The 27,007-nt window shown below is 41.0% G+C and overlaps 1 protein-coding gene across 3 annotated transcripts in view; it reads left to right on the top strand.

Moving 5' to 3' along the window:
• Positions 1–8,423: 8,423 nt before the first annotated feature.
• The window catches only part of SLC24A2 (solute carrier family 24 member 2), a 224,075-nt gene continuing 205,491 nt past the window's right edge, over positions 8,424–27,007 (top strand). For all 3 annotated transcript variants that reach the window (XM_032477615.1, XM_032477617.1, XM_032477616.1), the window contains exons 1-2: positions 8,424–8,620; positions 10,502–11,590. In XM_032477615.1, the coding sequence (XP_032333506.1) occupies positions 10,658–11,590 (933 nt within the window). In that variant the 5' untranslated portion in view covers positions 8,424–8,620; positions 10,502–10,657. The remainder of the gene's footprint in view (positions 8,621–10,501; positions 11,591–27,007) is intronic.

Below are 27,007 nucleotides of genomic sequence, written 5' to 3' on the forward strand. Positions count from 1 at the left end.
TAAAACCAAATGATTAAACACAAAACATCTGTGATCTATTAGTCTTCATTATGAACCACAAAGAGAGATTGAACACTGACCCCAGCTGACAGCCAGCAAGGAAACAGAGATCAGTCCTACAACTGCATGGAACTGAATCCCCCAGCACCTGAGAGAGCAGGAAACATATTCTCTCCTAGAACCTCCAGAAAAGGAGCTTTGCTGACACCTTGATTTTAGCCCAGTGAGACTATATGGGACTTCTGACCTATAAAAGTATAAAGTAACATATGTGGGTTGCTTTAAAACACTGTGTTTACACCAATTTGTTATCACAGCAACAAAAATTTAACTGAGCAGGGATACAGGATGGGGCTGCAAATAGGAAGCTTGGCTGAAAGTCTTCAAGAAGCAATTAGATCTTTAAAGACACTTCCCCACCCTGTGTCGCCAGGAGATGAGCTCTCCCACCTGTTAGAAGACTAAGGTTGACCCTTCCAAGAAACTCAACTAGAGTTGTCTGGGACATCAGGCAAAGCTATGGTCAAGTGTGAGCTACCCTGAATTCTATAAATTGAAAAATGAAATTCTGCTAACCTCTTTTCTTGCTCAATTCCCGTAATGCCAGCTGCCAGGAATCAATAGCTCTGATGGGGGCTTGGAGAACTCCCTTATGGAGAAGCTGATCATCCCAAGAGAAGTTCTGTCGAGGTCCTGACACTTGTGCCTCCTGCAGTGGAAAGGCTGCGTCCCCGACTTGATTACACAGTAGAGTGCAACTCTCTTCTTGAGAGGTCCCATCCAAGCTGGAGCTTTGATTTAGCATTTTTGGGGTCTCACTCAGCTATTTACAGGTACCAAAGTGCACAAGACATTTTAAAAAGGCCTGTGACATAATAACTAGGCCAGAACAAGCAGCAAAAAGGAACTTGTAGGAACCTGAAACTTCAGGAAGAAGAAGAAAATGTGCAGTAAGCATAATAAATATTCTCATTCATTCAAATATATTTATCAAATGCTTATTATACTTAGCACTCATTGTTCTAGGTGTTGAACCATAGTGAACAAAGCAGAAAAAGCCCATGGCCTCATGAAGCTTACTGTGTCCCAGAGAGAGAAGAGAAGCCACCAGACCTAAGTAATAAAAACAGGAAACTATATGTAAAAGAAATGTGCAAAGAACAAGATAGAATTTTTAAAAATTAAAAATAAAATAAGCTGAAATTTTTTTAACACTAGAAGGGTTAAATGATAATGTTGAGACTCTCCCAAGAGATGGAAAAATGGAGGGAAAAAAATGTCTTAATTAGAAGATCAGATAAGGAAAGTCAAAAATCAAAATAACAGAGATTCCAGAAAAGGTAGAGATAATTGAGAAAAGAAAATTATTTTTTAAATTTACACAAAAGTAATTTTCCCAGGTGTGTATGTGTTTCAAGAGCAGAAAATAATGAATGAGAAAAGATCCACCCCAGAGCACATTATCGTGAAGTTTTACGATACTGTGAGGAAAGGGACAGTCCTAAAATCTTCTCTAAAGAACAACTAGACCCCATCAAAAAGGACCAGAATCTGAATGCATCAGGCTTCTCTATGGCAACAATGAAACATCCAAGACAGGGAAAGAAAGAAATGCCTTAAAAATCCAAGGGAAGACAATTTCTAACCTAGGAATTTACACAAAGCCAGACTTCGAACAGAGAATGAGAGGAGGAGACAGACATTACAGACACACAAGTACTCAAAAAGTCTCCTCCCATTTCCCCTTCTGAGGAAGATACTGGAGGCTGTGCTCTAGTAAGCAGGAAAGTAAATATGAAAGAGGATTGAGGAAACAGGGCTTTAAACACAAAACAAGAGGTAAAAAGAATTCCCAGGATGCCACGCAGACAGCAGGCCTAGGCAGCTGTCAGTCCACGTGGCCACAGGGCTCCAAGAGTGATGTCTTCCAAGGGGGAACCCATGAAACCCGTAGATCAGCTGTTATTCCCTCTGTCTGAAAATACTGAGGGGAAATGTACAGTTCTGTCAGAGTTTGAGGAGAATTAGTATACTCTGCAGCTAAACCAATGCTTATGTTTGCATAATTCAAAGGATGTATTAATTAAAGGATGTGACCATTAATTTATTCAAAATGGCAACACAACTGTATTGAAAGGTTGGGGAGAGGGTTACGTGGAGATGAGCGCTTCAGGGAGTTGGGAAGGGGCGGATATTGTAAGAGGAAGAAATCTTTTCTTCCATAATAGGAATTTAATAGCTAATATTCAAATCAGAAAAATCAAGCGATAATAAAATGAGCCTACCACCTCGAAAGACAGACGTGATAAGTACCAGGGGAGAAAAATAAGACACCTAAACCCTTTGAAAATGGTTACTTCCAGGGACCAGGAAGCAGGAGTTGTGGGGAGAAAAAAAATGCAGTTTTTCGATATAAGATTTGTAGTAATATTTGGAGTATTTGAGGGGCTCAATATATATCATTTGTCTTCCATCTTGATTCTGAACAAACTGAGAAATACGCAAAAAGGAGTGACAGGTGGAAGAGAAACTATCACTATTATTACCAGTAAAGGCTAATCTGGGGAAATGGTGAGCATGAGCCCCAAACAGACGTACTGACTGAATCCCAGTGTTGGGGCAGGGCAGGCCTTGCTGTGGTATCAGGACCCCTCCCCACCACTACACACGCAGACATTATTTGGAGGGGCATGAGTGTTGCTGAACTGACCAGCTTGAGACCCCTGAGCTGAGGAAATGACTAGTGACATTCATTTTACTTTTATGAAGTGAATAAAACAGGTATTTTACTTCAGTATTCAAAACCAAAAACACAGGAGCATATTCCTACCGGCTCAAGGCACAGGTCTCTTCTATCCCAATATTTTAATGAAATTCTGAGCCAGAGATAGGTAAAGAGAGAATGCAGTTTAAGGAGGAAAGCAGCAGGAGCACAATTTTTAAAGCTGTTAGAAAAAGTGCTCCTTGCTTGCCCTCTGAATGGACTGTCTTGAATCTACGCCTCTTCCCCAGCGAGTCTCCTTTTACAGGTATTATTTTCTTTATTTCCTTGCTGATGCTGCTCTAAGAGACAGAGGGGCACTGCAGAGGTCGCTCAGGAAGTCCCTGCTGGAATCAGGAAGACAGCCAGAGTTTTAGACTGCAGGCCCCTTGATGAAATTGATGACCTGTGCCTCTCATACTCCTCTGAGCCCAGCCTCAGCACTGCACCCACCTTGGTGCCCAGGAACCCTGAGCTGAGCTGCTGTTGCAAAGAGAAACTCAATTTTTGTGCTTTCTGAGCATTTAAGCCTGGAAAAAAATCCTGTTCCTAATGTAAAAATAACAGGCATCCATCATTTCATCTCCTAAATAGATACAAAAAAAAGAAGAAGGAAGGAAGAAAGAAAGAAAGAAAGGGCAGTGATTTGGTGTGTTGCTTTAAGTGCTATTGCAGAAACCACTGTCAAAAGCAAAGAAGCCTGTACTTGCATCCCTCAACCCCACAGATACTATTTTCTGCTTTCATGGTTCTCATTGAACTGGAAGGGGAGAGCCACCAGCCCCCCCCCCCTCCAAAAAAAGAGCAAAATGCAAAGGAAAACAAGATCAGCTCAGGGTTGGGGACCTGAGAACATTTTTTAGAGAACACCAGGATTTTATTTTGATATTTACACCTGTGTGGTTTTTAAATGAGCAAAACGGATCCTCTTAGGAAATAATTATCCTAGATTGTAGACCAGCTGGTGGTAGAAAAAAATCCACAGGAATCACCTAAGCATGTAACCCCAACAGGAAAAATGCAACTAACTCTTAGTTAGGCAGGGACCAAAAACCTCAGTACTATACGTTAATGATTAGTAGAAAGGACTTGGGCTTTGAAGCCAATATGAGTAAATGAGAGCTGCTTAATATTGGGAAACCTACTGAACCTCACTGAGCCTCAGTTTATTCATCTGTAAAATGGGAATAGTGATAGTGCTAAAACTTGTGAGATTGAAAAGAAATAGGTGAAAGCTTCCAGTTCATGGTAGGTGCATAACATATGTGAGTTCCCTTTTTTTGTTCCAGTTATCCATCATGATAGTCATTAATGCTGGCCACCAAATCTTTCCACTCTCCTCCCAAGCACATAGAGCAACTGCACTTTCTTGCTCCCCTGAAGATAGATGTGGCCATGCTTTTTGCTTTAGCCAATGAAATTTGAGTAGCCGTAATGCATCGCTTCCAAGCTGAAGCTTTAAAAGCAAGTACGAGATTTGCCATGCATCTTTTCTTTATGACAGCAACTGGCAATGTTCTAGATGGTGACCAACTTGGGGACAGGAGTGAGGATGACACAGCAAAATTCACAGAGGACAGGTAGTGTAAGTGAGAAACAAAAACCTGTGTTGTTTTAAGCCACTGTGAATTTTTGAGCTCCTCATTACTGCAGCATAACCTGCACCCTCCTGATTGACCCACCCTCCTTAAGGAACTGCATCTGCCGACAACTCATTAATTCATTCCACAGATAGGTACTGGATAGATGCCAAGCACCATGCTAGATGCTGGGAAATGCATGATACTGATTCTTGCTCTCAAGCAGCTCATAAAAAGGGGAAAAGAAGAGGGTCGTTGTCAGGAGTCTTAAAAATATTCCCCATCGATTCTAATGTTTAACGAGAGTCAAGGTTGAGAACTTCTGCTTTTGTGCACATTGAATCCTCCATATATGTTCTGATTGCCTGCAGATATTGATAACAGAGAAGCTAGAGATTATAATAGAAAGGAGAAAAAAATGTAGTGTCAGGGAAGACTGAAAAAAGAGGTGCTTAGACTAACAAAGTAAAATCTAAATACTTCAGCTTGTCCCTTTGTTGCCTACAACCTCCTGACTCAACTTTCTCTCTCCCACCTTCCCATCATGAAAAGTTACTAGGATTTTCTTTTTCTTTAGACTAAATGTCAAGTCAAAAACAATGTAAAGTTACTTATGATCACTATCACTCTATAACTAGACCCACTTACTTCTTTTAAAAATCCGAAAGGTATAAAATTTAAAAAGCCCAAACAACAAATTTCTAATGGTAGAATTATAGGCACAGTGCCAACCAGGGATATCATTTTGAATGGGGGCACAGGAACCTTCCCAGCCCTACCTGAAAACATGTTATCCTATGCTTCCTTGTGAAAATGGTAGTAACTTATTAACTAGTATCCCTTTGGCAGTTTTCATTAAGGTTTTTTTCTGAGGCTTTATCTTGTTCTTTTGTTTGGAACATATTCCTGTTTCTTCATTTTGCTTGATTCTCTGTGTCGTTTCTCTGCATTGGATAAAATAGCCACCTCTCCCAGTCTTGAAGGAGTGGCCTCATGTGGGAGATGAAACTGATTACTTCAGCCCTTCCCTAGCTCTTGGTCGTTAGAAGTTTTGTGATTGTCCAAGCAGCCTGTTTATTTTTCAATGGTTCTCAGTAGTTGAGGATGTGCCAAGATTTGTCGGTGTCCCAAAGGGGAGAATCTCAGTCAGCTCCTAGATTTAGGCCGATCCTCAGGTAACAGCTTTTAAAGTAAACAAATATATACAGTCCTATGGGACCACAAGTACAAGCCCTCCTGGCTACCAGTGCCAGGTGATCAAGAGATGTCCCCTGGGCAGTAGTCACAAAAATTGGGGCTACAGAGGAGTGAATAAGTCCCTACCTGGGAGATCCTGGTGAGCTGTAGCCAGCCAGAGGGAGAGCACACAGACAGCGTGCACTGGCCTGCTTCCCTGAGAACATGTCTGCAGATCCTAGATGTGCACCATACCTGAAGCCAGCCCCTCACGTTGAAGCTCCAGAACAAGCAAGTAGGGTTCTTTCACAGGAAGACTGAGGAGTGTTTCAGTCTGCTCTCTGTGCAGGGTCCTCAGGGTAGCAGTTTGCCAAGAACCACCTCTCCAATTGTTACAGCCCCATGGGAACCAGGAACGCAAGGCTCCCTGGCCACCAGAGCCAGGTGATCAAGGGGCATCTCCTGGGTGGCCGACTGGGCACCAGAGGTAAAAACCAGGACACCAGACACGTGTAAAAGGTCTCCTCTAAGAGATGCTGGCGCCCAGGGGCGAGACAGAGGGAGAGTGTAGAGATGGTGTCCACTAGGGAAGAGGGAAGGAAGAAAGACGGAAAGAAAGAGGGAGGGAGGAAAGAAGGAAGAAGGATGAGAGAAAGGGAGAAAGGAAGAGCCTAGAGTTTAAAAAAAAGAAGAAAAAGTAAAAGATGACTCACTGGCTGGAGCAAGGCAGAGGGAGAGTGAAAAGATGGTGCCCGTCAGTCTCTGTGGGCAGAAAGCATCCCAGCAGGCCCCCAAATGTATGGCAGTTCACATGCCTGCCCCTAAGGCCAACACTCTAAGACAAGCCAATAGGCTTCTCCCACACAAAGTCTGGGCGCCCTTGCATCAGCCATTTCAGGGCCCTGGGGCAGGTGAGTCCGAGTGCACAAGCCCTTATAAAGGCATTTCTCTGATCACAACAGCTCTGTTGGTTTTCAAAGCTAAATGTTGTGGGGGCTCGTTTCTCAGGTGCTCGTCTTAAAAGTTGGAAGTGCCCAATGTGGGGGTCAAACCCTTCGCTTCTCAGGGAGACTCTCTGGGTTGAGTTCCCTACTGACTGTGGGTCACCACACTGAGGGTATAACTAAAATAAATAAAATATATATATATATTAATAATATATATAATTACTATATATATATAGTAATCTTTTTCTTTTAGATGGGACCTTGTATATAAGAGCTTCTCTCTGCAGATAGCCAGAGGCATCATTGTATCAGGGAAGATGAGGATTGTTAGGCTAGGGAAGCAAAGGCAAGGACAGCAGAAAAGTAAAGTTTAATTGGTTACTCTGAAGTCCATTTTATACAGAAAAGGCAGATTAAATGCATGCTTGTTTTCTTTTTTCTAAAACAATTTCAAAATAATGAGTTAATTCACTCTTGCCCATCAACAGTGACCAATCAACTGAGATACTTTAGAATCATTATGAACTTATAGATATAATCATATTTGATATGTTTGAAACAATTGCAATTCTTAGCAATTTTTGGTGCTCAGATTGATCCATCCTTGTCTAGTGGGAGCCTATTTAAATTGGCTCCTTAGTCTTTCTAAGACACAGACCTAGAAGTAGTTGATAGCTTCTTTACTTTCTGTAAATATTTACAGATAAAAGAATACTATATCTGGGATTTGCTTTAAAATAATGGCACAGGAACAAGGGATACAGATGAAATACAACTGACTGTGAGTTGATAGTTGTTCAAGCTGAGTGATGGCCCCAGGGAGGGCCCCATACTGTTCTCTTATATTTGAAATGTCTGGAATTTTCCAAAATGAAAAGTAAAGATAAAAAATGTTCAGACTATGATTTCCGAAAAGGGACCCTGAAATCCTTAGCAAAACAATAGTCTTAAGTGTCTGTCTTTGGTGGGAGAAAAAGAGACTTCTATTTTCTCAAGACTTCTCTCCACATATCAAGAGGAAGTGTCGAGGTCGAAGTATAGTTTTACCTGAAGTCAGAGGTAGTGAGCTTTCCAGATGACTGACATTCCCCAAGTCCCAGGAAAGCATAAATAAACCCCCCCTAAATGGAAAACAGGAGGAAGCAGGAAAGTAAGGAGAGCAGAAAACGTTTGTTGAAAGGTTTCCAGTCGTGGGACCCTCAGTAGTTCTGGTAGTGTTCACGGGGTGGGGGTGGGGGGGTGGGGTAAAAGGGGACTTTCCCCAGGAACCAATCTGCCTGATCTCCACCCACTCTTTGGCCCATATTCTTGTCTCCAATTCCCAAGAAGCCTGACTCAATTTCTTGTGGTCAAGGGGATCTTGCTTTCCTGACAGGGCAGGGAAAAGCGCTGGGCTCAGAGTCCAGAGGCCAGCACACGAACGCTGTCTATGACTCAGAATGACACTATCTTGGGTCTCAGCTTCACCATTCGTGAAATTAAAAGGTCAGCCTGCAAGACTAAAGATCCTTCAGTGTCCCAGCCATCCAAAGCCGAGACCTCAGAAACCCTGGGCCTGAACAGACAATCCTGCAGGCCTTCTGGCCTTTCTCAGATCCTCTTTCCCACCAGTACGCATTACATCGCCTCCTAAAGAAATATGTGACTGCTGTCACTTTTAGCAGATAATTGGAGAGGAGGTGCCCAGCATAGATGACCCCAAAGTTGGCAGTACTTTCAGGCTTTAGGAATCAGGCGCGTCACCGACCTGTAAGATTTCTCCTCTCTGTCCTTGCTCGCCTGCAAATCCTGACCCCCGACCTCACTGCGGAGCAATCTCCTAAGAGACGGCTTCCCGCGTCGCCTCTGCGCGGAGGAGGCGTGGAGCAGAGGGCGCGGGAGCAGAGCACGCTGCGGCCACGCTCCCCGCGCAGAGCCGAGAGGGAGGGGCGGTGGGGGCTGGGGGGCCGGGCAGCACCAGAGGCGGCGCGCGGGGCTCGCGGCGGCTCAGTCTCTTCCCGAGCCCAGCCCCGGCCGGTGAGAGCGGCGGCGAGCGCGAGCCGGAGCCGGAGCCTGGGCCTCGGAGCGAAGAGGCAGAGGGCCGGAGAAGGCGGAGGACCGGAGCGGCGGGCCGCGTTCTGGACCCCGTCGTGTTCGCGTCCTCCTGGCGGATCCCGGTAAGTGCGGGCGGCCGAGCCCGGGCCAGCCTCCAGGCTTGGTGGCCGCAGTGGTCGTTGTCCCCGGGTCCCGGTTGCGGGCATACCGCTGCTGCGCTGTAGGCTCACAGGTGGCTCCGCGGTGGACATGGGTGCCCCAGGCCCCGAAAGGAGTTAGCTAACTCTCTTCGCTCTGGGGCGCGGTTTCCAAGCCTCTGTTTCTCCCACCCCAACCGCCCCTGCTCCCGGCTCGGGCCTACAGTCGGGGGAGACTCGAAGAGGGGCGCTCCCCTTCCCCAGCCACCTACCAGTGTTTGGGAAGATGCCATCAAGCCCCTCCCCAAGCTGCATCCCAGTTCCTGGCTCGCTTGTGGGGCGTCTGTCCTTTAGTTTTATTTTCCTATTAACCCACCCGGGAAAGTTTGGGACCACACAAGGCAAAGTTGGGGCGCAGCTGGGGGTGCACTTCGCCGGCGGAGGCAGCTCTAGTGGAGTGGAGCGGTGGGTTTGCTGGTCGAGCTTGGCTGGGGCTGGAGCTGATAGCGCACCCTGGGAGTTGAGCCGGTCCCTGCCGTTTGCCCCGGCCAGCATTGTGACGATCCCCGGAGCGCAGTGAGTCGCTTAATCGTTCACGCTAAGCATAGACATCTGCCAGCCAGCCAGAAATCTCTGATGGGTTAGGTATATCTCAGGAGTAACAGCGTCTCAGCCTGATTTTACTTGGGCTCCCTCTGCAAACCTGAGTTCCAGCTAATCTCTGTAACTAGCGTGTGTTTAATTAGCTTAGTTTACACTTGAGATGATCTCAGCGAATGTCTCTAAAATGAAATCGTTGATTCAAGAAAAAAACCAAAACCAAAAAAAACCAAAAAAAAAAAAAAACCAGAGCAGTGTTTTTCAAGAAGATTTAAAAGGGGAAACTTTGGAATATCAACTGTCACGTCTGGATATTTTACTCTTCTCTTCTGTAAAAGAGAGAATGAAAACTGCTTGGGTATCTAACCTACTAGAGAGTCAGTGTTGGGGGCTATTTTTGGTAGATTTTGTAAACAGAGGTCTTACTGCATCTTGCATATTATTTATGAAATACACATCTGATCTTTTCAAATAGCCTTCTTGTTAGGAGTTGTTTGATTTACTAAGTTGTTTAAAATACGACTAAAGGTTGTTTTTTAAAAATAAGCTTTAGATGAAAACAATGTCTTGATGTTTAAGGAAGACAGTTTGTTCATGTCATCAGAACATTATTTAGTAAACAAATTTTTAAAGGGCTACTTTTCTGCATCTGATCTAGGAGAGGCTTTTCATGAAAAAAAAAAAAAAAAGATCCTGAGATCTTTATGTATACAGGAAAAGAGTGCTACCTGCTCCAATACTCAACCCTCTCCAAGTGATAGATTAAGTCAGAAAAGTGTGCCTGCAGCTGGAATTATATAATTGCACCAAAAGAAAATACAGTGAATAATTGTTGGTTGTCAAATAGGTAGATAATTCTAAAGGAAGTGGTATCTTTTTTTAGCACTGGGAATTTATTTACATGATTTGAGGTGGGCTAAACAGATTTTCATCTACATCTATAAAATTTTTATTCTTAACATAGTCTACATCTAATACTGGATTTACCAAAATGTTTGCCTTTGTACATTATCATAAGTGCCTAATATGTGTTGCATCCCACTCTTAATGCTTCGTGTATTTTAACTCATCTTATCCTCAGTCGAATGCTTGGTGGTAAGGGGCTATAATTGTCCTAATTTTTAAAACAGAGAAACTGAGGCACAATAGAATTAAGTAACTTACCCAAGGTCGTACGGCCATATTACAGGACTTTTTCATATGTGCAAAGTTCTTTTGTAAAAAAAAGACATGATTTACTTATCCTTGTGTTTATTTTTATTTAAGCATAAATGTTGAAAATATTTCCTGTGAAGCATAAGAACCTGTGATTGTGGAAGCACCCCCACAAGCACCATTAACTGTCAAGGGAGGAAAAGTATGAAAGAGGCATCCAGTTGAGTCTACAATTTGAAGACCACCGCATCCTCCAGAGTATCCAGGATGGATCTGCACCGAAGCACCACCGTCACTTTCCTTGAGAAATGGTGTTCCGATAGGTCACCATCTGGCTGCAGGAGACATTATAATATCAGGAAAAAACTGAAGTTAATTCGAATCTTAGGCCTTTTCATGGGCCTGGTAGCCATTAGCACTGTCCCATTTTCAATCAGTGCCTTTTCTGAGACAGAGACACAGAGCCCAGGAGAGGCCAGTGGTGCCAGTGGCCCTAGGGTAGCACACAGTTACCATCAGAGAACTCTCCTAGATTTAAATGACAATATTCAAGACTACACTCCACAGCCACCTCTTTCTCAGGAAGGCAAATCTGAGAACAGTACTGCAGATCATGCCCAAGGAGACTACCCAAGAGACATCTTTTCCCTCGAGCAGCGCAGAAAGGGCGCCATCATTCTCCATGTCATTGGAATGATCTATATGTTCATAGCTTTAGCCATTGTCTGCGATGAGTTCTTTGTTCCTTCTTTGACTGTCATCACTGAGAAGCTGGGCATCTCTGATGATGTGGCTGGAGCCACCTTTATGGCTGCCGGGGGCTCGGCCCCAGAACTTTTCACGTCTCTCATAGGGGTGTTTATTGCTCACAGCAATGTTGGCATTGGCACAATTGTGGGCTCAGCGGTGTTCAATATCCTCTTTGTCATTGGCATGTGTGCTCTGTTTTCTAGAGAAATCTTAAACCTGACATGGTGGCCACTCTTTCGGGATGTGTCCTTTTACATCATTGACTTGATCATGCTGATCATATTTTTCCTGGATAATTTTATCATGTGGTGGGAAAGCTTGCTTCTCTTGACAGCTTACTTTGGCTATGTGGTTTTCATGAAATTCAACGTCCAAGTAGAAAGATGGGTGAAGCAAATGATAAATCGCAACAAGGTCGTCAAGGTGACAGCACCAGAGGCCCAAGCAAAGGTTGGTGGTTGTGGTTGTTTATTGAATGTTCTTCTTGACCATAGCTCTGAATTATGTTTTTGAGATCTGCTACTTTCTTTTTAATGGGATGGTGTTTGGGGCTGTAATGGAGAGCAGATTGTTTTCTGCAGTTCTTGGATAGCCAGACTAACGTAACCATGGGAAGAATAACTGGAGGGTATTCTGGGGAATGTCTAGTAAGTTCTCAAGCTACTTGCCTCAGAGTAAAGTAAACATAGGTTACATAAGCTTCACAGAGCAGACTCAGCAGTTACTTGTCTCTCATTTTCTGAAGGTAGGCATAATGATTTTGTGAACAGTCTGATTTTCATGGGAAAGTGTACATGTGCCTTGTAAGTTGCAGGGCTTTTTTTTTATATATATATATAATGGACATGTGACAGTTATCAAGAACACTCTCTTTAAAGATGCTTAGAGAAGAAAGTTTATTTCGGTCACCAGAGCTATACCTTTAAGTCAGCATCCTAGATCCTCTCAGGACTGGTCATCTGAGTGGATCACGGCCATGCTTCTTGATCCACACGATGATACGTCAGACCTTGACCAGGAACTGATCAGGATCTGTAAAAGAGAATCGTAGGCAAGCCCTGCCGCCTGCCTCTGGAGCTCGATGGCTCATTTTGCACACCATGATAAACATGACCCCAAATATTTTTTATAGTAGAATTTGAGGGAGTTTTAATGACAGTAGTGGCCATCCTGCTACTGACGTAGGAAGCAAATGGGTAATGAGCTTGGAAGAAACTGATCTGCAAAAACAGAAATTAATTTTTTAAGATAATCAATGGGCAACATCAATAAAATTTTATATTAAGTCAGGTAATGCAGTTCTGATTTTTTTCCTAACATTGGAAGGTCATCTCTGAATGTGATTTTAAACAGAAAACCAAAATACCTATGCAGACTCTTCATACTAACACTTGGGAAAATTCTCATGTATGCAAAAAACAGATGTTGAGTGAAGGGTGAGATGTTTTGTCCAGAATGAAAGAAAATGATATTAATTTAGCATAATTCCTTTATGTTCAAGTTTGATGACCATCCATCATTTCTGTAGCAGCCTTGAAATGGAAGCAAAGCACAGCTGATAAACCCACTAGTAATAGTTCTGTTTATTCAAAAGAGAAGTGTTTCATACTGTGTTTTTTCTAACATTTCACTCAATGTATGGTGGTTTATTAGAAACTGTAGCAAAAAAAAAAAAAAGTCATGGTAAATAAGCTCTCAGCTATCCTTGAAGACGTAGACACGGTCATCACTGAAGCCCCCTCCCTGATCTAATTTTGTAGCCAAAAGGATGATCCCTCAAGCTGTCTCCTCAAGCCTGACTGCCAGTTTGAGTGGTTTGCATTAGTCTATGTGTTTATTTGAATTAGAATGCTGAGCAATTGCCAAGGGAAAGGCGTATTTTTTAGAGGAAAGGGAATAATTTGGTGGCTTATAAATATCCCAGGCACATCAAGGATAAAAAGTCTTCTTAAGAACTCAATACTTTTTCGTTTTGTTACGCCACAGTGAAACTTCATTAATACAGACTCGGCTAAAGGTTATGTTGGCAATAAGTATGAAACAGAAACTTGCAGAGCAGTTCAATGGTGTATTGAAGATTGCAAGGGGATTTATTCTGATGGTGGCGGGGCAGGGGTGGGAGGAGCAGATTTTGTGCATTTAGTAATAACTTTTTAAATATGGTTTACAGACAGTATTTAATCAATTATAAGTCACTCATTAAATCAGCTCTTGGAAGATTTTTTCGTACTGTTTTAGATGACTGTCATGTCATTTTCATAATAATTTAAAACTCAATAACTTAGGCTGATGTTCCTTAACAGTTGTTATTCATATACATAATTTTTGCAGTGCTTAATGGTGTGCATTTTTAAAATTTGGGAATTCTTAATTTACATAATGAGAAAGGAAAGATTATATTCATGACTGTATCTCCTGTTTCTGATTTACCCCAAAAATATGTTAATTGTATTATTTTCCTTTGAGCACCAAATAGCTTTAGTTTATTCCATTTAATCATTATCATTTATTTTGGCATTCAATTACTAGATTGAACTATAAATTATCATGGGACCAGAATTTTTTTTTAAACATAGCTATGTCTTGTTTGGCATTCCTCAAAAATGTTAGAACACAGATGTTTTTAGGTGGCATTGTGCATAATGGTGTGTGATTTCCTTTAGGAAATTTCACCTTACCAATTTCATTTTTGAATTACTGTTGGAAAAAAATTTTTTCAGCATTTGGTCTTCATCAGATGCCTGATTTCAGAATCTTACGGAGATTTTGCTCTCTAAGCACTGAACATAAGGTGTCCCAAGGAAGGATAAGTCCTTGAGCATGGCTGTCTCCTTCTCTGATCTGCGAAGTTGCTTTCTGGCTGTATACACCACCTTACCTACCAAAGTCAGTGCTTCTGTAATATCATCAGAACACTGAGAAAAAGGACTCTAAGCCAAAGGCAGCCGTTGATGGAGTCTTCATAGAGAGAAATGTACTATACAAGATTTCAGGAAGCAAAATACTAAACACATTTTTAGACAGAACTACCTCATTGTCTTATTTGCACAGTTATGGAGCAGGGGAGTACGGGAAAGTAGAGGAAACATGTTTTAGATATTTTTATACTAGTCATCAATGGTTCTTGCTAAAAATTCATCAATTCTGCTGGGCTGTAGGCAGTGAAATATCTTTTAAACTACTTGGTTCATAGACAAGTTGAAAGTCTTAATTTGGTTCCATTGTTGATGGTGGAGCATAGAAAAATAGAAAATGTGAACATTTTTCTCATAGTTAAAGCAATAGTTTCCCACTTTATTAAACGGTTACACCTTGTATATGGTTTTTTATTTGATATTATTATTATTATTATTATTATTATTATTATTATTATTATTATTATTATTATTATTTCATTTAGTGATATTATTATCCTTTTTAAAATGTCATGGAGTCATGACTTGGTAAAGAGACTCTGGGCTTTGATTCAGGGAAAAAAGATTTTCACCCAGGTGTGTAATAAGCCCTGTGACCTCAGGGAAGTCACATAAACTCTCTGAACCTCAGGTCACTAATTTGGAAAATGAAAATAATAATACCTACTTCGTAAAGTTGGGAAAATTATTAAATGAAGAAATGAATGGTAAGCAGCTAACGTAGTCCTTGGCAAATGTGGGTTGTTCACTAAGTGTTAGTTCCCTTCCTTTCATCTTTCATTCTTAAAAGCAAATCGGGATAAATTATTTCAAATTTGAGAATTTCAAAACATTTCTTGAAGATTTTAATTCATGCCAGTCAATCATTGAGTTAAGCAGGCCATTATCTCCCTTAGGGGTGTATGATGTTTGTCATATTGTAATACTTATAAGCCAAGTTCATATACAGTGAATATATACACAGAAGATATTATTACAAACTCCAAGAAAACCTTCAAATGCCTTTGTTGTCCTGAAATTTTATTTTGTAGAATTTTGTTTGAAGTAAGTAGGCCATTGACTTGGGTTTGAAAATATCTATGCTAAGCAGAGATTTTTGTTTTAAGGATATTTTTATTTATAAGTGATTGGGACTCTCTTCTAAAAACCTCCCCATAGCTGGTTAGGAATTAATTTGAATCCTGCAGGATGTGAAGCAGTGGAGTTTCAGGGCATCTGGCGTGTTTTGCTGTGTGCCTGGCCCAGCTCCTGAGGTCCGTTGATCTGCTATGGTGCTAGGCTGTCATTGGCCTAGAAAGCAGCTGTCCATGGTATTTAACTTCTTCTTAGACTTGGCACTGTAATCTGACAGCAAGTCAGCCCAGTTCAAATGAAGGGAATGGTCTAAATAAAGATGCTTAAAGCTGGATAGTTGAAGGCAGGCTACTTAGTTTTAGGTGTGCCTTGCTTTATTCATTTTGTGTGTTCGTGAAAAGTTGTTTGTCAACAGAGTGTTTGCAATGCAATTTGTTATTAATATTCATGGAAAAATTGAAACGGGAACCATGTTATAAATATTCCTTATAAAGTAAAGTATCTCTGGTAAAATGCTAATAATTATATAAATACAATGTGTAGTCCCAAGCTTGCTTAAGGCACAGAATGTAAGTTCAATCTTTGTTCCCTCTTCATACCTAGTAGGTAAACAGTAAAATTTGCCAATTAATGTAAAAATTTCAAGGAAGGTAAGGTAAGATTATCCTTACAATGAATAAAAGGATATTATTACTTGACAGACTTAGAAACTCTCTCAAAAGAAAGAAAATACAGGCATTAAACCTGTGATTGTAGTATTCTTTTGAATTCCTGGACCCAATTCCAACATGGGTAGGGGTGGGAGATGCTTCCCATATACCACCAAAAAATTCTCGGACACCAGCAGGGTGTCCAAGAATTTAACTCAGTTCTAACACTCTCTACCCAAAGATAGCATCGGATTCCACAGGTTAAGAGTTCAGTCCTGCAAGACTGTGCCCCCCACTACCCCCTACTTCAGATGCAAGTCACAAGTCCAAGTTGTTACCTGTACTTCCGGCTATAAGTCAGAGATTCCAATGACCCCCTCCTCAGGCTCAATTAATTTGCTAGAGCATCTCCCAAAACTCAGAGAGACATTTTACTTGCTAGATCACTGGTTCATTATAAAAGCATATAACTCAGGAGCAGCCAGCTGGAAGATATGCATAGGGTGAGGCATGGGGAAAGTTCATGGAGCCTCCATGCCCTCTCCAGGCTTGCCACTCTCCCAGTACCTCCATGTGTTCACCTATCCAGAAGCGCTCCGAACTCTGTCATTTGAGGGGTTTTATGGAGGCTTCATTACATAAGTATGGTTGATCAAATCATTGGCCATGGGCAAACTGATTTGACCTCTAGCCCCTCTCTCCTCCCCCGAGGCCTGGGTTGGGGCGGGAGGGTGGGGGGTAGTTCCAACCCCTTTAATCACACAGTTAGTGCCATTAGCAACCAGCCGCCTTCCTTAGGTACTTTCCAAAAGTCACCTCGTTACCATAACAAAAGATACCTTTATTCCTCTCAACACAGGAAATCCCAGGGGTTTTGAGAGCCAGGAGCCAGGAATTGTGAATGAAGACCAAATATGTATGAGAATTATATTCTGATCATCTGAATGACCAAGTATATATTTCTTACAAATCACAGTATCACAAGTGTGTTTGTTCGTGCTATTTTCCTTGTTTTGTTTCCCTCTACTTTTGTTAAAAGCAAACCCTTCAGTTATTGAATATGGTTCAGAGAGTCAAGGAGGCACTTTGAGAGACTCAGAAAGCCTAGTGGATTTTAGTACACAGAGGTCAGATTGTCCTTGGCTCTTCCCCTTGCTGCTCTGGCTTCTCCAGCAAGAGTGGACTTAAATGTGGCAGTGTTGAGAGCAAGAAGTTATCACATCTCTTCCTCTCTCCTTTTCCCCTCCTCTATCTCCATTTTGTTCTTCTTCTTCTTTTTTTTTTTTTTTTTTTTTTTTGGTAGCACTAGGTAATTCGTATTTTAACTGTAACAAGGAATGATATTGTTATGTTAAGCTGCTCTCTGGCAGTGGAGGGGGGAAGTACATCTCCAGCGTGGATTTGACTGGTTTAGTTTTTCCACTCTTTCATTTTAAACCTTCTTTTGTTTTAAATAAGTCTCTAGTAAATAGAATATAGCAGCATGTTGTTTAATTCAGTTTGACAATCATTATCTTTTACCTGCAAAGTTTAGTTTATTTACACTGATTGTGATAACTATTACATTTGGATTCATTTCTATCACCCTATTTTATACTTTCTGTTTGTTCTGATCTTTCTGTTTCTTTTTATGATTCTTTCTTGCCTTTTTTGTTTTGGATTAATTTTTTTCCCCTAAATCTTCTTTTCCCATTAATAGTTTGGAATTTATACATCCTATTTCTATTTGAGTGTTTACCCTAAAATTTTTAATGTGTATATTTAATTCAACAGAGTATAAAATTAATTAATATCTTTATACTCCTGCTGAACAACCTAAGGGCCTTAGAACATTTTAATTCAATTACCTCTTCCCATTGTATATGATTTGAAGTCTTCAATTGAAGTTTTACCTTGATGTTTTATAACGGCATTATTGAAGTATGATCTTCACTTTTTTAACCCTATGAATTAGACATTTCGTTATACCATCAATGTTTTTAGATGTATCTACATTTTTGCCAGTTTTTTCCTATCTCATTTCTTTTCTCACATCAGACCATTTTTCTATGATTTTTTTTCTTATACTGGCTTACATTCTTTATAAGTTCCTTTACCAAGAATCTGTTAATAGTCTATGCTCCTGATTTTCATTTGCTTAAAGATTGATTTTACTTTTGTTCTTGAAGGATAGTTTTGGTGGGTAGAAAATTTTCTCATTCCACTTTGAAATTATAATAATAATAGTTCCACTGTCTCTGACTTCCATTTTTGCTGTTGAAAAGACTGCTGTTGGTGTGAATAGTGCTTCTTTGTAATATGTTTGTCTTTTTTCCTGATTGCTTTTAAGATTTTCTGTTTGTTTCTGGCATTCAGTGTTGTTCTTATGCTTTGTCAGGTGTGGTTTTCTCACTTATTTATCCCTTATTTGGGATTCAGTAGACTTTCTGAATTTGAGGATTAGTGCCTACCACCAGTTGTGCCTCTACTTCATTCTTCCCCTAATCTTCTAAAATTCTGATTGGATATATATTGTACTATCTCAGCCTGTCCTCCATGTCTTTTAACTACTCATCTTTTTTTGTGTTCCTCATGCTGATCATTTCTTTATATCTGCCTTCTACTTTTTAAATTTCTCTTCGATTTTGTCTAATCTGCTGCAGAAATTAGCTGTTTAGTTTCTAATTTTAATTCTATTTTTCATTTCTAGAGGTTTCTTGTGGCTCTTTTTCACCCCCTGTCAAGTTGATTTTCATTGAACTTTACCTGTAGGGTGCCACTGAGGCCTGAGTTCTAAATGTCTTCCAACAGAGTAGACTTTATTTGCTCTTCTGTCAAGTGCCTGTGAGTCCAGCCAACCTGGAACCATTCTAACCAAAATGTTTGACTTTTTCTACTCAGGTAGTGTGTGAATTCAGACTCCAAACCCATGGGTGAGCCTGTGGTTAGAAATTCTTAAGGGAGACTTTTCCTTGCATTTTCTTTTTCAGTATCACTCAAAACCAAGACCAAAATAGGCACATTCTACTATTTCCCTTTGCTAGGCAGATTTTTTTTTTCCTTATCCACCCACTAAGTGTCAGTCCTTCAGGATTTCTAGCTTACTGGGAGTCGAGGTCCCTAAAATTCCTCCTTCCTATCTAGCCTCATGTTTGTAGCTTCCGTAGTCCTAGTCTCTAGCCACCCCAGCATAGCAGATATCTCAGAGACAAAGCAACATGGACCCCTCTGGATTTGTACTTAGTTGGTGTTCTGGGTTCTAAGTAATCCCTACTTCCTCACTAACATAGTTGGATAATTCTGAAATATATTAAAAAATATATTATCTAACACTTTGAGGTACGTAGACTGAAAATGGCTTCTCTGAATGCTTAATCCATCAGATTGCTTGCTGAAAAAATATGTTTCAGACTACTTTGGATTTGTCAAATGACAGTGCATATAACAAAGGATGTTAGCATGTATTTTAATTGTACACTTTCAGAATGTTTGCTACACCCTGACCATTGTAATAAAGCTCCCATCAACAGATCCTACCAATGGCAAATTTTGAGTCAAATCAGATCTAAGAGGCAATTCTAACAGAAAGTTATATGGGGCCACTTTAAATTGTAGATTTGCCTTTTAAGCAATATTTTTACCATATACTGAAAGTCTATAAAACCACATCAAAATACAAAAAAGAAAATTTAAAATAGTCTGTAATCTTTCCATTGCACCATCCAAAAAAAAATTTGTGCACATTTTTGCATGTATTCTTCCAGACTTTTCTCACATGCACACACACACACACACACTCACACATACACACACATGCACATACATACCTATATATCTAAATAAGTTGGAATGATATTAGATATACACAACTTTAAACTTTTATTGACCATATACCATTTGAATATTTTTTAACTTAGTTAATTATGGGCATTTCTTCATATCATTAAATGTTTTTCTAAAATATTATTCATTGTTTAGCACTATCATAAAATAGAAAGTCATTTTCATGTTATATTTCACTACTATTAAAAATGCTATAACTAACAACCTTACACATGAATTTCTGATTTTGGAGAAGCCGAAATTCTGGATCAAAGTATATGAGCTTTTTAAAGTTTCTGCTATGTTGCTACATCCTTGATAATGTTGACTGTTATAATTTTAATAGTTTCCAGTTTCATAGGTGAAACAGCATTTCATTGTTTTCATTTGCGTTTCTTTGAGAGGTTGAAAAATATGTTTTTTGAGAATTAAATTTTTCATTTATAGGTTGTCAGTTTCCTTTGTGTCCTTTGTGTCATTTTTAAAGTTTGCTGTGATGACTCAAAGATCTCTTACAAACATATGCAGAGAATCACTAACTTTAGCTTTCATCTCTCCCCACATTTCCACACCTAAATCAAGGCAGGAAGGTTTTGCAGTTTTTGTTTTAAAGGATGAGTTATTCTGAAGAAGGAGGCCTCATGACCTAGGAGTTAAGAAATGAGGTTCCCAGGGACTGGGATGTGTCCCAGCCATGTGACCTTTTTGGATCCTGTACCTCCTAGGACCCCTGCCTCCAAATCTGGAAAATGGGAAAATTGACCCACATGACCTAAAAGATTACTTTCAGCTTGTCATTTCTGTCCTCAGAGGCTCTCATAATTACAATGTGGCATACGCTAATCAGGTCAAAGTAACAGTCTAACACGTTTACCGAAAACGGAAGACCAGATTCTAACCATTCCCACAGCACCAAACACTTTTCCTAACTTAGCTTGCATGTAGTACTTTCACTCAAATGATTTAATTGACTTGGCTAAACAGTAATTTTAGCTCAAGCATGCCGTGGGAAGTAGTTCTTCCAGGCAGACAGGAGAACAACTTGCACGGGAGAGGATGGTTTAAAGTTTACTGCAGGACTCTACACCCCCTCAGCTTTGTGGCTTTGGGCAGTGGAAACCCTCCGTGGCAGCTGAATGTGTGTGCCTGGACCGCTGGTCTCTGCTGGTCTCTCCAAAGTCAAGAGAAAAGAGAGATCTGAAAACTGGACTCATGCTTAATACCAAGTCTTTACCACATCACCACTCAGAAATAGATCCTATGTCTACCTGCAGATCAAGAATCTGAGGACCAGAAAACAGAAATGATTGCCTAAGGCCCAAATTTAGTGGTATTAAACTGAATTTGAACTTGGGCCTGTCTGGCTCCTAAACGCATGCTATTTCTCATAGTGCTTCCCACTGGACAGCTGGGAATAAAGACAAAGCAAACCTTCCAAATGAGATGCACATTTCATATTAGACTCAGTAAAGTCAGTGACTTTCAAATATTTTTTAACCATGACCCCTGCTAAGAAATATATTTCAAATCTCAACCCAGTGTATATACACACACGTACCTACACATACATATGTATATGTTTACATATATATAAATAAAATCTGCTTGAGACATTTATATTTCTTATATTTTTCTATTCTATTAGAAATGCTAGTTTCAACCCTAAAATAATTTTACAACCCACTAATGAGCTGTGACCTAAGTTTTACAATATACTGTGTTAAGAAATTCCCTTTTCATCCTTCTTGCTCTTACCAGGATTGCCCTGTAAGCCTGTGCTAGCTTACTGCACAAGGGCATCTATCTGGTCAAGGGGGTGAACAGGGACAGAAATCCAGACATCAGTCTACTGGACAAGCTGTGTGTCTGGTGTAGGAATGCAGCTGCCCAGAGAAATAGGTGCCTTTTCTTAATTCCACAAAGGTGCCCTTTAAGTTGGGAGTGGCTTTGCTTCTTACCCTCTCTAGCTCCGACATAGACTGATTGCAGGGTCAGAAAAGTGCAGATCAAAGCATGATGTGCTCCCTGAGCCTTGACTCATCCTTGGTTCCCAATGAGCTTGTCATTGAGTGGGAAAGAAATGTGGTTGAAATAGGGAGGTAAGAAGCAGAGCCCTGACAAGAAGACTGATGCTGCATTTCAATTAGGTTGGTTACCTTTTAGGTTGGATTTGTAAACCAAATGATGCAGACACGGTTCTTGTCCTGGTCAAAAGTGATGATTTTGGAAAGGGTCTGGGCACCAGGCTTTATTAATGCCTTGTTTACGGCCTTCAAGGATGCACTCAGAATCCTGCTTTGACAGGAACTGGGCCTGGAGAGATGGAGTCCCTTTCATCCCACCCACTGGCTGTCTAATCCTGGTCCAGGCACTTTCCCTCAAGTGTCTTCTCTGAAAATGAAGGGGCTAGTGTATCTACAGAGTCCCCACTAGCTCTGAAAATTCTGTGCTTCTCTGGTAATGGGACACAAACAAGTATATGTCTGTAATTGTGGGCTGCCCAGTAGAAGGGGTGGTCAGGTAATGAAGCCCTGAACTGATCTCCTTCCAAGTACGTTGCCAATTAAGAAGTCCAATTAAAGGGGATTAGTTCCTTCGGAGGGATAACAAGGGCTTCTTTACCCGTCCATAGGACCTTCTTGAAAAGGGTCAAGGTTTCCGATGCTCTATAAGTAACTTTCTCTTTTCCTACTTCATGGACGCTGAGCTGAGCAAGCAGGTTACAGGTAGAAATACTGGTTTCCCCTTCGGCAGCCCAGTCCTCCCACTTAAACAGTCATCTGTTGCCCTAACCACTCAAGCAGGTTGAGCCAGTTTCATTTTTTCCTGCCACCTGAGAGCAATGAAAAAGATGTCGAACCACTTCTGTTATTTTAGGCATATGGTAGGCACTGAACACTGGCACTTTGCAGGAACCTGTGACTGTTTTCTGAGAGGGAGGCTGACGGTTAAGGGTTAATACAATAGAATTATAATTCAAGCCTGGGATAGAGTGTGACCCTCTTGGCTGTGTGATCTTGGGCAAGTTATTGAACCTCTCTGGGCTAATTTTTGTTTATTCATAAATTAAAAAGAAAATAGCCTTCCCTCATAGGGAGGCTGAATTTCGATGCAAATGCACAGGAAAAGTGATTAGCAGAATACAGTCCCACATACCCACATATATTCTATTCCTTGTTTCTTTACCTCTGAGTCCCTCCCATGTACTATTAGCCTGCCCTCCCCAAGTCCTTTTTCAGGACCTCACCTCACTCCCTAGGCCCTCTTCTCTCTGCCTCCCATGCAGCCAGATGAAGGTGCAGTTCTCCAACTAATCCTCAACTAATAGTCAAATCCTCCGTGTTCGGACTTGAACCTGCTTTCCCTCTGTTCTTGCAGAGGATTAAGAGAGAAGCAGTTTCCCTGTTATGAGACTGAACCTCACTCAAGTATGAAATTCTCTTGAGCCCTCCTGTCACTGTCCTGTAAATGTATTTACTCTTTTCTTACATATGTTATCAATATTTAATCTTAGCCTGTCACATCTCCATCCAGTCATGGCTGGGCCTTATGTTGATTTGCCAGCATCTGTTTTTATTGCCTTGGATTAAGTCACTCCCCTTGACTCAGGGACTAACCAACCCCACATGCAGTATTTCGTGTCTGGCTTGGTACCCAGGGTAGAAAGGAAAAGGGCACTGAATGCCCTTTGATAATGGTGGTGGTGAGTGTTCATGATAAAAAGTCTGGGCCTGAATCAATCATAAAATATAGTGGCTTATAAACTAAAGTCAAGTGGCAAACAAGTTTCTGATTTAAGAAACAGAATCCGGTAGACATTCTCCAGTCCCCTCGGGTTGCAGGTGTGAGCATCAGGGCAGGTAAGGGCCCTTAATTCTAAAAGCCAGATCACTCCAGCTGTGGCCTCGAAATAGCTCTCTTTACCTTCTAGCATTATATAGTGTTTCTCTCTATTGACTTTTTTATAGCAGTTTTTTTGAGATATAATTCACTCAATAGAATTCACCCGAAGTGTGCAGTTCACTGGTTTTTCATATATTCAGAGTTGTAATGCCATCACCACTAATTTTAGAATGTGTTCATCACCTCCAAAAAGAAACCCTATATCTGTTAATAGTCACTCCTCATTCCTTTTTCTACCCCTGTCCCTGGTAGCCACCAATCTCCTTTCAGTTGCTAGCGATTTGCCTATTGTGGACATTTCCTATGAATGGTATCATCCAATATGTGGCCTTTTGTGTCTGGCTTCTTTCACTTAGCATGTTTTCAAGGTCCATCCATGTTGTTGTTGCCTTTTTATGGCCAAATATTCCACTGTATGGATACACCATAGTTTGTTGATTCATTCATCAGTTGATGGACACTTGGGTTACTTCCACCTTGGGGCCTTTATGAACAACGCTGCTATGAACATTTGCTTACAAGTTTTTGTGTGAATATGTATTTTCAGTTCTCTTCGGTACATACTCAGGAGTAGAATTGCTGGACTGTATGCTCACTGTATGTTTAACATTTTAAGGAACTGCCAAACTGTTTTCCAAAGTGGCTGTACCGTTTTGCATTCCTACCAGCAATGTGTGAAGGTTCCAATTTTTCTACATCTTTGCTAACATTTGCTATTATGTGTCTGTTTGATTATGCCCATCCTAGTGGAGGTGAAGTAGTATCTCATCATGATTTTGATTTGCATTTCCTTGAAGGATGCTGATGTTGAGCATCTTTTCATGAGCTTATTGGCCATTTGTATATCTTCTTTGAGAAATGTCTTCATATTTGCCTTATTGTTAAGAATTCTTTGTATGTTCTGGATGCAAGTCCCTTTCCATATATATGATTTGCAAATATGTTCTCCTTTTCTGTGGAGTAAGGAATAGTCTCCTTAGATGGGCAGCTCCTAGACTGGGAACCCCCAGGTCTCCAAGCTGTTCCATATTGTTCTGTAGGCATCCTTCTATCTAGAGTGATTTGGAATCTCTGGATCAACCCTAAAGCTGCCTCTTCCCTTGAGTTGATCTTGGGAAAAAATTGATCCCCTTAAAGCTAAGGACTGGAGGAAGACTTAGGGGTTGTTTGAGGTCCAGGACTTGTTGCTTATAGCGAATGTGGGAACGGGAGTCTACTTGAACATCAGACCCAGGATATCTGTTGTCTGGGTGCTCCATTACCCTTTTTCACCCACTCCCAATTCTTCTCTGTATTACCTAAGAGAGTTTCTTGTCATCGAACCCCCTTCCCAACTTACTGTCCAAAAGCCTTGCCAGGAAAGCAGTAGGGCCACAGCCCTTCACTCCCAGATGTGAAATTTCCCAATGTTGCCATCTGGACTTTGGCACTTAACTTTATACATCTTGGTTGTGGGCCAGTCCTGCCCATCCACGCCCACTGCCCCAAAACATAACCTCTCCCACTCCGGGTTCTAGGAACATCTGCATTCATTTTGAGCAAAGCTTTGCAAGTGTATGAAGCCACACATAGTAAATAATAACAATACCAGTAATGATCTACTCTGTCATTGTCTAGCATAAATAGTAATTGCACAAACCTGATTAATGAGCACACTCGGAGGGAAAAGAGAGCTCAGCCATGCACTCCTGCTGTGTACAAAAATGTGCAATTGGTTCAAATCTCCAGTGATTTCCAGAGGGTTCAGGAAACAATCGTCTCTCTTGCTGCTAGTTGCTCCAGCCGCACAGTAACGTGTGGCGTGGTAGACGGAGGTTTGGGGCCCTGAACAAGAGGCTGATTTATTTAAATAGGTTCAGATGTGCCAGGCTGCTCGTTTGATGCCTACTTTGAAGGGCCATTACAAATCTGCTGTTTTCTGCTGCCTTTTATTTTAAGTCCAATTAAGTGGATAGCCACAAATAACTCTGACCTTGAAAGTCTCAGTGAAGGTGAGAAGTGAGAACAGGCTTAGGAAACATATGTTTTGGCGTCTTAATACTCTGCAAGTCACACACACTTAAGGAAAATAAATAGAACAGAACAAGATAGTGTTGTGCTTTAGGAGGAAGCATTTAAATGCCCTGGGAAGTAGCACCACATGCTTCACTGGTGCGTAGTCATAAACTGTGCTAAAAATTCATCTAACTCTATCTCATTTCGCTGTGTGGCTCTGAGAGACCAGCCCCAGATGAGCGGTAGTGCCAGTGACATTCAGCACATAATCACCCTGGGTTGGCATCTTCGCCAGGCACCTCTCCTGAGGGCTGCTTCCTTCCTCTCGGCAGCCCCAATACATGCTTTTGGTTATTTGCTTTTAGTAAAACAGTGCTGAGAGTATCATACCACCATTTCAGTTCAGTTTCTTGCAAATGTGGATCACAAAACAAACCTGCAGTTGAATACCTCGTTTTAGATATTATCAGTGTGGGGCTTCTTATTTAAATTCTTAAAGTCCTAGAATTGGGTTATAGAGGTTTGAAGAGGTTTTTCTTTAAGCCACCTGCAAAAATCATATTAAGTATTTTGTGATGTGCTACGAGCTCCTCTTCTCTCTTTTTAATCTTAACCTAACCAGTCCAGGACTAAAAGATGCTTGTCTGAGAATCTTACTGACTCACTAGATGGTCATTGTGAAGTTTTCATTTCTATACACCTATTTTTAAATGTTTTATGTTTCTACTACCTCACTAAATGCTCCAACATTTCATGAGTTGTATGCATTGATCTGTCCCCAATTTTTTACGTCAAGAAATGGGAGCAGATGGCTTTTCCCATGTCTCATGGGATAGTGTGATAATTAATGAGGTGATGGGAATGGACCACTGTCTGAGCCCACATTCGAGTGAAACCACAGACACGAAGACAGTGGCAGTGCTGAATGAGAACATTAGAAAATAGCATCAGAATGATTTCAAACACATTTTTAGTGTAGGGTTCAAATGAATTGTCTTTATAGAAAGGATTGCTCTCATGTGAATATCCTGAAATATATTCATGGAGCCAGCTTGAGAGATTAAAGTGCTTTCTGGCAATCTCTATTTGTGGATGTTTACAATCCCATAAACTTGAAAGTCCAGTATTCCAGACGTCCAGAACAGAACCATGATTCAAAGTCTATGCCAGAAGATCTGTGTTCTAAATTTCAGACACTCAGTCATACGGCAACTTCTGGAGACTCTTCATAAGAGTCTGTTTACTTATATCATATACAAAATTCAAGTAAATCAGGGTGCCTTGTTTTCCAGGCCCTAAAGAATTTAGACATAGCAAATGTGATCTCTATGGGGCGTGGGATGGGCAGAGTTCTGAGTTGGGGCAGACCCTTGTGTGCACACTGATAGCCAGGTATGCTACTGGCCTATTCAGTGTCTTTAAGCAGGTTAAAGAGAGCTCCCTGCCCTGAGCAGACCAATTAGAAAAGGCACACACACACCCTTCAAGTGTAGACAGCTCCAGAGGTACAGGACGTGATGAGCAGAAGA

Source organism: Camelus ferus, chromosome 4 (genome assembly GCF_009834535.1).
Source record: "Camelus ferus isolate YT-003-E chromosome 4, BCGSAC_Cfer_1.0, whole genome shotgun sequence".
NCBI lineage: Eukaryota > Metazoa > Chordata > Mammalia > Artiodactyla > Camelidae > Camelus > Camelus ferus.